Raw genomic sequence first — 12788 nt, forward strand, 5'->3', positions numbered from 1 at the left:
TTGTTCTAAGTCCCTCCTGGGTTGTTTGAACAAGGACTTTACATGGTCTGACCAGATTTCTGCACCGATTCCTGCCTGCTGGTGAAGTGTTGGACCCACTGTTAACGAATTAATGATCCCCCAGAAATCACTGCTGCTGGGTTTTTTGCTGGCTATTAGTAGTTGTTGCCAGATTGATTCTTTATACTCTATTTTTGCTTTCTCCAATTTCTTTCTATAAGCACTCCTTAGTGTCTGAAGCTTTGTTTTTTCCTGTTTTAGATCCTTTTCTCCCTCTCGGGATAGACGTCCCACTTCTCTCGCGATCTCTCTTTTGCGCATTTTCAGATCATGATTGAACCATGGGTCCCTTTTGGCTATTTTTAAAGACCTGTGTGGCTTGATAACCGGGAAGGTTTGGAGTAAGAACTCGACCGTTTGCTCCCAATGTTTTACGTGAGCCCGTTCTTGGGCCTTTCCATTGGTTTCAATAAATGACTTTAGTTTTTTCTCAATAAGTTCTGGAGCCTCTCCTCGCCATTTTACTTTGCGCAAATTAAATGTTTCTGAGTGTTGCGAGATGGCGTTATTCCTCTGAGCGAAGACTGTTCTATTCTTAAGATTCAGTATTAACGGCAGATGATCACTTTCAGCTCGTGTAATTATTCTGAAACTAGTTATTTCTGAGAGCTGTTTAGAACTCATTATGATAAAGTCTATTGTCGAAACGACTTTTCCACTCAGGTATGTTACTGCTGGAGGCGAATCCCACGGGGAGTTACCGTTCATTATTTTTAGATCTAGTGCTGCTAGTTTGCGAACAAATTCTGACGCACCATTCGATACTTTACAGTTTCTTTCCCGATTGGGTGCCAAAAGGTTGGTGTTGAAATCCCCAGCGATCACCAGTTGGGCGTTTGAATGGCTTTTCTGTAATGTTTTCAGCTGTTTTATTAAAGTTATGTATTTTACATTTTGCTTCTTTCTCTCAGGGTGGATGTAGACATTTATTAGGAGGAGAATTATAGTCTGGTCCTTGCCGGTTACCTTGGTCACTTGGATCCAGTTTACCCCTGTAGCTATATCTTCGGTTTCCCACTTCAATTTTTGAGTTATGAAGGTTGATAGGCCCCCTTTCGGATGCCCATACTTTGAGTGTCTTTCTGCCAGGCAGTGATGTTCAATGAAACCAGGTATTGAGGTTGCCCCGGTGTTCCAGGTTTCCTGAAGCATGATTATTTGTTGTTGATTTAGGAAGGTTGCTGTATCTTGATCTTGGCCCATATCCCTGAAGCCGTGCACATTCCAAGAACAAAGCGAGATGTTGATTAATTCCTTATTTTCCCTTGCCGTTTCTGATGTTTCTGTTCCTTTGTTAGGGATACTTATTATTCAGTGTTCTTGCGATCCAGGCCCAGTCCTTGAGGTCCTGAGGACTTTCCCATGTTGTGCCTGAACTGTCGCTTTTAGGGTGCATATTGTTTCGCACTGATGTCATTGGTGAAATAGAACGTGCTCCGCGTAGACATGTGTCCTGATGTCTTTGAGGGCTTTGCTCTTCTTTTGAGTTGTTTAAAAAGGGATACGGGTACCTTGGGCGTTGCACTGCCTGAAGCCTGATTCCCCATGTCTCAAATCTTCCCCTCAGAGCTATAATGTTGTCTACCAGGTCCTTGGACGCCCACGTTGTTAGGGACTCCTCTACCCCCCTTCGCGGTGTTTCCTTAAAGTCCACTAAGATTAGATCATGTGAACGGATTCCTTTTAGTTCGGGGATTTCCTGGAACAGTCTCAAAAGGTTTCCCCTGTTGAGCGAGTCCTGGGTTCCTTTCGATGAATATTCCGGGATAAAAGACAACTTCAGTTCACACGGATCCATTTCTTCTGGCCTTTCAGAAAGCTGTGGGACGCTGACGTTTCTTCCCCCTAACCCTGTGAGAATTTGCTGGGGTTCTTTACTGCCTCCCTGTTCGTACTCTGCAGGATTTTTAGCTTTTACCTCTAATTTTGCAGTTGGAGGGCCCGTATGTTTTTGGGTCGACGTCTTTTTCTGTGGGTCCGCTTGCTCCTGAACTAAGAGCTTGCAGTGACGATCCTTCCCCCTTAAAATTACGGCAATTGATTTCAGTGGGATTTGAGGGATAGTTGACTGTGTTCCCTCTGAACTATTTTGCTTGAGTTCTGCTTGGTTGGGCCCCTCTTGCGACTCTGCTTCTTGCCGTACCGAATGTTATACATGGCTATAATTTTAGGTTCATTAACTACTTCTAAGTCTGACCCACATTATGGAGCCGATTACGTTGGCGGTCAGTAAGCCTCCGACTGCTCGTCGGAAGCTTACGGACAGACATGGTAGGTTTACAGTCCGACCACCCAATTATATTGTAGGCGATAGGAGCGTAAACCAACCGGTCTTTCAGACTGGCTCAGCCAGTCGGAAACCTTTCATAATCCCCTATGGACGGCATTTCCGCATCGGGATTATGATGCTGGTTTCCAACAGGCTTTCAATGTCTGGCTTTACAACATGAAAAGGCTTTCGGAAACCGACTTTGGGGGGCCCTAGCAGGGCTCCCATCCCTCAGAGGCCTCCGGTTGGGGGCTGGGGAGGAGGAGGGAGTTGCTCCGATGGTGCCCCCTGTTAATTTCCTGCACCGTGTGGTAGGCACCAAGAGGTACCTGGCAAGCGGTGCAGGGATTAACAGAAGCTTCCATTTCTCCATGGGAGCTTGTGCAGCACCCGGTTTCCGACTGCAACATAAGCTCCCGTAGAGAAATGAGAGCTTGCAACCGCACCATGTTGCGGTCGCATTGTAATTGCGGTGTTGGGACCACCGACTGGAGGTCGGTCGGTCCCGAGACCGCAAAGGTATTGGGTGGACACGAGTCTGCCCGACATCGTGATGGTACCCTAAATGTTACTTTTTCACTCTGCATCCTCACTCACTTTACAATAGGGGGCTTCTAACCTGGGGTGCCCGCACCCCCAGGGAGTGAGAAATTGCATTTCAGGGGATGCGACAATAAAGGAAAGTATGCACTGTATGCATAATAGGAATCCGGTGAGACTTTTGTAGGGGGGTGCGAACATTAATCAAACATTTCCTAAGGGTGCGGGGCACAGAAAAGGTTGGGAACCCCTTGTATTGACAAATAAATGGGCAACTTTCTTCCCCAACTGTTTAGTTGTACCTTTTACCTCTGCTTGGGTCTTCACGCATTTGTCCTTCACAACTTTTCTTTTGTTTAATCCTTGGCCTTCGGGGGTGGGAAGGACTGGTCATGTACCCCCTACCCCAGGAAAATGTGGTTATAATTTATTCTGAAGTTTTAGGTGGCTCCCACATTTCTGAAATGTTCTATTCTTTTCCTTTTGTTGTTTTCTTATTGTACAAAACAAACCCTTACTGTTACTGTCTGCCCAATTCACCCTGGCCACCGTCCCACAAGACCAGAATCGGAGGATGATCCTTCTCCTACCTTGCCTCCATGACCTGAAACACCCTGCCCCTGCACCTCAGGCAATCTGCGTTGTTGACCTAATTCAGGAAGAACCTCAAGACCTGGCTCTTCAACAACCTCCACACCCAGATGGATCTGCACCTCATCCCCACCCCCCCAGCACCTTCAGACCCTCGCGGGTGAGTAGTCGCGCTTTACAAACCACTGATTGATTGATCTCATCATAGGTTTGCCTGGACTTGCAACCTTTCCCGCTCCTTACCCTTTCTTGAAGTTCCTCTGGGATTAAATTGTCTACTAAGAATTCCACACGTCCCTCTCCACGGTACTACAGGTATCCTTTCACAACAGCAAGGTAGATGGCGACAGTTGCCATCCAGGATACAGATGGCATCAATACAGTGATCTCTGGGTCCACGTATAAATTAATTGCATACAACACCTTTCTTTGTTTACGTTGCATGTGCTCTATGATATTCAAGCCAATGATATGCAGCCGTTCTGTAGGGTGCTGTGAAGTTAAAAAGGACATGTCACTGTGCACTGCAGGGCAATACATGTGCCTTTGGTATCCCATGGTGTTGGCACCCACAAAAAGGCCCACTAGGGGATGCTGAAAATGAAAGGACCACGGTGTTACTAACATCTGTGTCCCATGTTCTATGTCACTGCACAGCTTGCTTGAGTTATGATGCTTGAATGAAATGGTATATGTAGAATAAGTACTGTATTTGAGCCAGTGGTTTCCAGTACTCTGCAGCAGCACTTAATTCTCAACAGCGGCTCTTATGACAGTCTGCCAAATGGTGGTGCTGTTGTCTAATTTTGGTTTGCGCACAACAACAGTTGTTTGATTATTCAATGTACTTTAAAAATTAATATAATACCTGAAGCCTACACCATTCTTACACCTTTTGTGACTGGAATGGTCAGAACGGTCATACTTGTAGAAGTGAGATGGTTAGCAATTGTGTTGGTGCGGTCTCTGGAAGCGCTGGCATGGGCAATGGGTGATGCAAGCTGCACTGGCCTCCTGAGAAGGGCCCTAGCACTTACCTTTTTACAAATTAAGCACTGTGAGGAATGTTGGCTGTGCGATGGAGTTGGAGTCTGGAAGGGGAGTAGACAAGCCTTTGCTCCAGGTGTGGTGTCCTTCTGTCGTCACACAAAGTAACACATTAAATAAGCTTCCTTTATGAAACGGCGACTCGAGCCTCATGACTTTAAAGGAACTTCCACTGGAACTAAAGCATAAGATCAAGAGTTGTACCACACACACAGAAAGCTAAAGTGCAGCACAGGTGTAATTTTCAGGGCCAAAAATGCACACGATTCTGCAAAAGGAGGAGCTTCTCAAGAGGAGTATGCAGTATTCATACCACGGTTAGACAGGCTCGAATAACTCACCTTCCAATCGCTCGTCCACAATGGCCAGACTCTTCAAGAAGGCGTTCTGCGCCTGACGCAACGACTCGCTGGACTGGCTGGATTCATAGATGTACAAATAGGTGCGGCCAATGGTGGCCCAGGCCCTCTGCTCCTCAATGTCATTGGAGACTGAATGGGCCAGCTCCAGGTGGCGGCGCTGGTGCTGCAGTGGGAAAGCACAGAGGTTAGATTTCACAGTAAGTCTTACCATCAACAAATTAGGAGGGCACGTAGGGTGTTTTATGTTGAGCAAATCGAATCAGTAAAAAACTCCACTAGGAATATTTTTTGTGTAGTCAAACAATTGACTTCCTTAGAACGGGTCACAGCAACACGGCCTGCATCCACGGACTATTGTAATAAAGTAGCGGATTTCTTCTTGAGAAAGATAGAAAAAAATATATGCAGCCTTCCCTGAAAGTAGCAGGAATTATATCTCTGCTCCAGCTATATAAGATTCCGGGGTCTAGGATAGGTTTTCCTTCTGCCCTCCGGAAGAAAGTGACGTCCTAAAAAGTATGGAAGCAGTTAAATCTGTATCTCCCCTGGATTTGATCCCCCTAAATATTTATTGCGAGGGAAAGAAGCCATTGCACCGGTTCTTACCAAACCTCTGAATATGTCCTTCAGTTCAGGGCAGATTCCTAGCAAATGGAAACATGCTATGGTGGTACTGCTGCTAAAGAAACCTTCTCTAGACCCAACCCTCCCAGAGAATCTGAGACCTATATCCGTTGCTTTCCTAAAATTGCAGAGAAACATATAAATATTAAATTGACCACGTTTTTGGTAGAAAGAGGTGTTCTCCATGAAACCCAGTCTGGCTTCAGGCTGCTTCACAGCACCGAATCGGCCTTCCTTCTAGCTTTGAAGGCCTTGAAAACCGCAGTTGATGAGGGAAGAACAACTGCACTGATCTTACTGGATCTGAGTGCTGTGTTTGACACGGTATTCCACGGCCTTCTGTTGGAAGGGTTGTGGGAGGCCGGGGTCAGTGGCAGCTCATGGGAATGGATCAAACACTTTTTGCAGAACAGATCCTTCCAGGTCTTACAACATCCTTTTAAATCTGAAGTATGTCCTCTGTCTCAAGGGGTACCACAGGGCTCGGCCCTTAGCCCAACTCTAATGTTTACATGAACCACCTGGCACACATTGTGCTGAGACATGGGGTGAAACTGGTGTCATATGCCGATGACCCTCAGTTGATAGTTACACTGGAGCAAAAGGGGGCAGAAACAGCATCTGCTTTCAAGGTCTGCTGACTGGATGAAGTTCAGCTGCCTGCAGCTGAATGCTGGAAAGACGGCGGTGAGTGTTGTTGGCAAACAGCCCTCTATGTGGTCACATTTGTGGCGGCCGGAGGAGCTGGGTCCTACTCCGACTCCCAAGGCTAAGGTCAAGTATTTGGGAGTATGGTTCGACAACACCCTATTTTATTCAGAGCAGATATCAGCTGTGGTCAGTGCCTGCTTTAGCGCTCTAAACATTTTGCGGAACATCCTGGCCCTACTACCACTAGACACCAAAAAAAAAACATTGTACAGGCCCTTGTTAAGTCCAGTTTGGATTACTGTAACATCCTTTACCTAGGGGTGAAGAAAAGAAATCTGAACATTTTGCAGAAGGTTCAGAATGCTGCAGCCCGGCTAATATTGAATATCCCTAGGCAGGCATCGAAGGGGGCTGCCTTGAGGGAATTACACTGGCTCCCTATACAGGCTAGAGTGACCTTTAATGCTTTGTGCTTTTGCCATAGGATCCTCAACGAGAAAGGGCCAAGATATCCGTGCCCCCTTCTCACTGCCTATAGGCTGGCTCTGAATCAGAGGTCCCTGGGCACGGCGGAGATGATCGTGCCTAAGGTTCGTAAGGTACGGGCAGGAGGTAGTTCCTTTAGCTTTCTCGTGGCTAAGGCCTGGAACAACCTAGCTGTGGAATTGAGGACTTGTCCATCGGAAACATTGTTTCGGAAAAAAATTGAAAACATGGCTCTTCCAATCTCCCCCAGGGGGCCGGTAGTAGACCTTCTTGCATCTTAGGGCCTTGAGGCTAGGGTGTGGGTGTCCGGACCAGTTGCTGTGGTTTTACTGCGTCCTAGCGTGGGGACACTCCGTTGGAGTAACCAGGTGCTCTACAAGCTAAATAAGAATATTGTGGATTGGAACAGGACACCGGTATTCCTGTGACGTACATAGCTAAGATGGAAATGGAAGGCAATCCATTGGTTTCAGTCGACTGCAGCAATGAAAGTTAGCTCTAATTCCTGGCATTCACCATCCTACTAAATACACACAGAAAAGGCCCAGGGAATTTAAAGGGCGGCAGGAGTTGACTCTCCAAATCTTCATCTAAGCCACAAAATATACGCCTGGGTCTAATAGAGAGAGGAAAGTAAGAAAGAGAGATAAGTAAGAAAGAGAGGAAAAAGAATTGGTGTCAATCAGACATATGGGTTATACCCTTTAAAGGACAAATTCCCTCATCCACCATAGTAGCATGCTTCACAATAGGGAATCTCCTGACACCATGTATGAGTCACGGTGTGGCCTACAACGAGTTCAGAGGTATGATAAATACCGGACTAATGAGCACGAAGGGGAACAGCAGGGCGTAAGTGAAGGGTGCGTGATCTAAAACTGAATACAAGCTACGCCATACGAATTATTCATGCGTCCTTGGGTCAGGATTAAAATCAAGCAGATGGCCAGGCGGACGTGGTTACGTCTGTTGGATCTTTCCAAAGGGGTAGGTCCTACCCTTCACTCACACCCTGCTGTTCCCTCACCACTGCGTGAGGGAATTCATCCTTAAAAGGGAATACCTCATATGTTTGAGTGACACCAATTCTCTTTCCTCTCTCTTACTTTACAAGGCAAACCCTAACATTCAGACGCCTGCCACCACCCCACCTCCCACCAAGCCCAATTATGGACTTCCTTGACATTTCAGCAAGCAAGACTTCAAAGAGGATTATTCTGTACCTGGGTTGTTTATAAGGTACCTTCTATTTTACAATTTTACCACATTGTACTCGAAATGTTCTGCATTCCTCATTTCTGTAAAATAGGGTGACTTAGATTTTCTTTATAGCACAGCATAGGCACAATAATAATATACATCATACTTTACACAATATGAACAACCCTCGGTAGCTACCACAATAAATCAATGAATTTAGATTAAAAGCAACTGTTCATAAGATCTTTCTCTGGTAACATTCAGAGTTATTTTCATGGAACCAGCTGCTAAGATCAAGGCTGTCCAATGTAGGTCCAAGACAGCCATAAAATATGTTTATCTCAATGAATCTGGCTGGGAACAGTTTACATCACTGACTGGTCAACCACACGCCTTTCTACCCATCTTTTCTGCATGTGTGGGCACCACTTACCTTAAGAGCTGCTTCATAATTCCCCAACTCTGCCAAACATTCCCCAATTTTCCTGTTGGCAACAGCAGAACCAATCACGTCATGGACCCCCTCGCAGATCTGTAGCTCCTGACGGTGTTCTTCAATTGCCTCGCGGAACTGCCCTGTGGAGAAAGGAGTTCAGAGAAGTGTCAAAAGTTGGAACCAGGGGAAGGAGGTACGATGGAAGCTGAGACTGACTGACAACTTCATCATTCAGTGTCCCAACTGTTTCCAATGGAACCCTTCCCATTTTAAAATAAATCTTTGGTCACCCACACCTTTCACCAAATAGAGTCATGGTGAAATCTGTGGAAAGTGTGGATGAACCATCACAAAATTCTCAGAAAGAGCCAGTCACTTGTGTGTTTTCTGTCTTTTATTTAACCCTGAGGTTAAAAAAGTGTCTCCTTCACTTCTTCCCCCTCTGTTGTCTCATCCGCACTTCAAAAATATTCCTTGCATCTCATTTCAAAATATTTCTGGAAAATATTGGAACAACTTGGTGTCTCTTCTCTAGAGTCTGTTAACTATCTTTTACAACTGACTTCCAAAAGCAAACCGATTATACAAGGAGAGGCACCCTAAAAAAATGTAACCCGTTAGGTCGTCTACAAACCTCCATATTTTCCCGACATGCAGACTCACAGTTTAAAGTCTTTGAGGTCACTGGACATGCAACAATGACTTCAGCCTCTACTGCGGTGGCCAACAATTCTACATCTTTTATTGCCCTTCAGAGCTTGCCTTCTCCAAACATGACGCTGCATTGAATGAATTAAACTGAAGTTGCCTCTTCAGTGATAACTCATGTTCTCAAAACTCTGTGGTACTTGCCAGCTGTATTAGAAATCTTTTGTTCCGTCATGATGTTATACGGTCACTGGACTTTCACAAAAAGATCAAAAATCACGACTTTGAACTTTGCTGCTACTGAACATTACTTCTCCAAATAGGTCAGAGCCAATCAGTTCCCTTGAGATGCGAGTATTATTCAACTCTACACCATCTCATACCGAGGAACAAGAAAGCATGTGACTTGGCACATCAAGGGCTCAGGGTCAACACATTAATGTTGTGTCTAAACAGAATTTCTCACTGACCTCCTCGCTACAGATCTACTTCCTCCCCTTAACTCCCAAGCCTCATCTGTGGTCCCTTTGAAGAAAACACTGGCACCTCTCTACCAACATGCTGCCTATGCCAGGCAAGCACCGCATAGTTACCAGTTTTCTGTACAGAATCTCGAGTTCCAAGTTCCTGTTGAGCTGAGTTGTCAAACCTGAGTTTTAAAGTCCCAGGGCTTCACTGTAGGCGGTCACTCCTCAGGATGCTACTCTCAGCACTCCCACCCTATGGTTTCCTCAGGGATATCGCACGACACTTTCCTGTATGCTGCTCTTTATGCTTCTAGTCCAGCCCCTAGATAGTTTCAACTGACGGCAAACATTCTTGCGACAATGATCAATATGCTGCTAATGTGATATAATAGTATAGATAATGGGACCCCCTCTAATAATACTTTCAGGACCAGGGAAAAGAGAGGAAAAAACAACACAACTTATAAGAGATTCCCCCGTGGTCACTATTTACTTTATCATGCGATCAGTCTATTCCATATAGTTACAACACCATCCATAATTTTCATTATATCATTTTATTTGTTTTTTATTTTTTCTGTGATATATAAAAAATATATTTTTTCTTTTTCCTTTTTTTAGTATATTCCTTCTATATGCATTAGTAACATGATTTGTAATACAGATTAAATCACTTTATAAAAAATGCATTGTATCATATCAAAAAACATTTGTGATTTCTACCTAAATCAAAGAGTTACATAATACAAATTACAAGACATCACCCTAATATATACACATCAATCACCAATCACACTAACACAGTCATACAAGTTCACACATATACTACTCTCAGTCTTCTTCCAATCAGAATCAAATCCTATAGTTGAGGGAACACAGTTGTTGTTTGTGTGTAGTTAAACGCCAGGTCTACGCGCGTTTCGGTGGGGTAGAACCACCTTCCTCAGGACCAGGGTAAAGAGTTTTAATCCTTCCTCTTTGTGTATATACAGGGTACCTAATCTTTATTATATGATGAGGATATCTGCATATCTTTATCCCAATCAGGAGCCTTTTCACTGTCGTAAGCAAGTTTATAGTTACATCCTTAGGTTTATTATAAAGCCTCAATACGAAGTTTTCTTTTACTCAGTCTATTTTGTGTGGCAAGACGTCTCCTGATAGGGTCCTCGTCGTGATGGACCTTTCATCCACGGAACGATTTTCAAATACTTTAATATTCTTTTCGTAGTATACAGCCCACTTTATATTTCATGTAGGTGAATCCCTCTTTCAATAGTTGCACCTTTTTTTCTTCGAGGGTTTAGGGGCATACGATCGTCTTTCCACGTGTCGATGTTGCAGCAGATAGGGCTATCTGCTGCAACACCGAAGATTAAAGTATTTGAAAATCGTTCCGTGGATGAAAGGTCCATCACGACGAGGACCCTATCAGGAGACGTCTTGCCACACAAAATAGACTGAGTAAAAGAAAACTTCGTATTGAGGCTTTATAATAAACCTAAGGATGTAACTTTAAACTTGCTTACGACAGTGAAAAGGCTCCTGATTGGGATAAAGATATGCAGATATCCTCATCATATAATAAAGATTAGGTACACTGTATATACACAAAGAGGAAGGATTAAAACTCTTTACCCTGGTCCTGAGGAAGGTGGTTCTACCCCACCGAAACGCGCGTAGACCTGGCGTTTAACTACACACAAACAACAACTGTGTTCCCTCAACTATAGGATTTGATTCTGATTGGAAGAAGACTGAGAGTAGTATATGTGTGAACTTGTATGACTGTGTTAGTGTGATTGGTGATTGATGTGTATATATTAGGGTGATGTCTTGTAATTTGTATTATGTAACTCTTTGATTTAGGTAGAAATCACAAATGTTTTTTGATATGATACAATGCATTTTTTATAAAGTGATTTAATCTGTATTACAAATCATGTTACTAATGTATATAGAAGGAATATACTAAAAAAAGGAAAAAGAAAAAATATATTTTTTATATATCACAGAAAAAATAAAAAACAAATAAAATGATATAATGAAAATTATGGATGGTGTTGTACCTATATGGAATAGAAGGCTGATGAAATAATTTGATGAGATTGATCGCATGATAAAGTAAATAGTGACCACGGGGGAATCTCTTATAAGTTGCTAATGTGATATATACACTGATCGACAACGGTTTAGTATTAAGATCCAGTTCTTGATTTAGTGAATTGATTGGGGACGTCACACTATACCAGAAGTTGGCATTTTACAAGGAGCGTCTATTTTCCATTATATTCCTTTCACCAACACATAAAAACAAGGAAACCGTATAATTACAATGATTTGAATGACTTTGGAAAGATGCGAATCATTCACACACTGGATACAAACTAAAGACTCAACGCTGAGATTTAGCGTCAAGCATCACAATAAAATCTGCCTTTCGAGACCTTCCCATTAATCGGGATGATCTTTTTACTGGCCGATGGGCAGAGACTCTAACCATATTCAGTTCATGTAAGATTCGCAAAGATGGCAGATAAGGAGTCTCCACAGCAAACCAATACAACGAAATAATCACTAGCAGCTGCCCACAACGCGCATAGACTTGAGGAAGCCTTCCCAAGAGCAGAGGGATCATAATAACGACTGGACACAAATGTTTGATGCTAGATTTTACTAAATCTCCTTCTATAATTTAAGAATTAGGAAACGTTGTGAGAGAGTCTAGACAAGACATATGAGCTACCGCACACAGACGTCACGCTAACGCAATATGGGCCCTTTAATGCTCTACAGTCTGCAGCTCATCTAATGTCCTATCCGGTGCTTTAACGCCTGACCGCACAGCGCTATGATAAACACAGTGAATGGCTTTACTGAAAAAACTACTAAACCACCTCTGGTTAAAAGCACCACAGATCACTCTAAACAACCTAAATAAATTAAATAAAGGGCTTAAAAATACCCCCTAATAACTCCTACCCTGGACCTTTCATAGGATCAATGGACTCAAACTGGGGCCCCTCTTTGAAGCCTGTAAAAGAATCTTATTCTTAAATTGGCCTCTCAAGTCAGAATATCAAGTGGGCTTCACTTGAAGACAACAGACACTCATGGAAGGGCATTCTCCGCACGGTAACATGGTTTTATGACGAAGGATTTTGTTCAAAGCCAGGAATGAATAATTAAATAATCTTTAAGAGCTTTTTTACTCTTAGAAATACACAAATTAAATGGAAGCCCTAATCTTATGATCCCAGCAGACTGCAGGAGGAGTTAGGGCTAGCAGGCACAGATCTCTCCTTTTCTGGGTAACAACCATGGTCATGTCTGTGGCTTGCTGGAGATGCTTAGAGCCAGAGAACAGAACGTATGAACGAGGCAGTGATGTGCTACTGAGGAGAGAC

General features: G+C 43.7%; 1 protein-coding gene across 1 annotated transcript in view; it reads right to left on the reverse strand.

Moving 5' to 3' along the window:
* TONSL (tonsoku like, DNA repair protein) overlaps nt 1-12788 on the reverse strand; it is a 347227-nt gene that overhangs the window by 274470 nt on the left and 59969 nt on the right. Inside the window, exons 3-4 of the mRNA XM_078686541.1 lie at nt 8264-8406; nt 4849-5032 (exon numbers count right to left, since the gene is read on the reverse strand). Coding sequence (XP_078542667.1) covers nt 4849-5032; nt 8264-8406 — 327 coding nt within the window. The remainder of the gene's footprint in view (nt 1-4848; nt 5033-8263; nt 8407-12788) is intronic.

The sequence above is a fragment of the Lissotriton helveticus genome, chromosome 4_1 (genome assembly GCF_964261635.1).
Source record: "Lissotriton helveticus chromosome 4_1, aLisHel1.1, whole genome shotgun sequence".
Taxonomy (NCBI): Eukaryota; Metazoa; Chordata; class Amphibia; order Caudata; family Salamandridae; genus Lissotriton; species Lissotriton helveticus.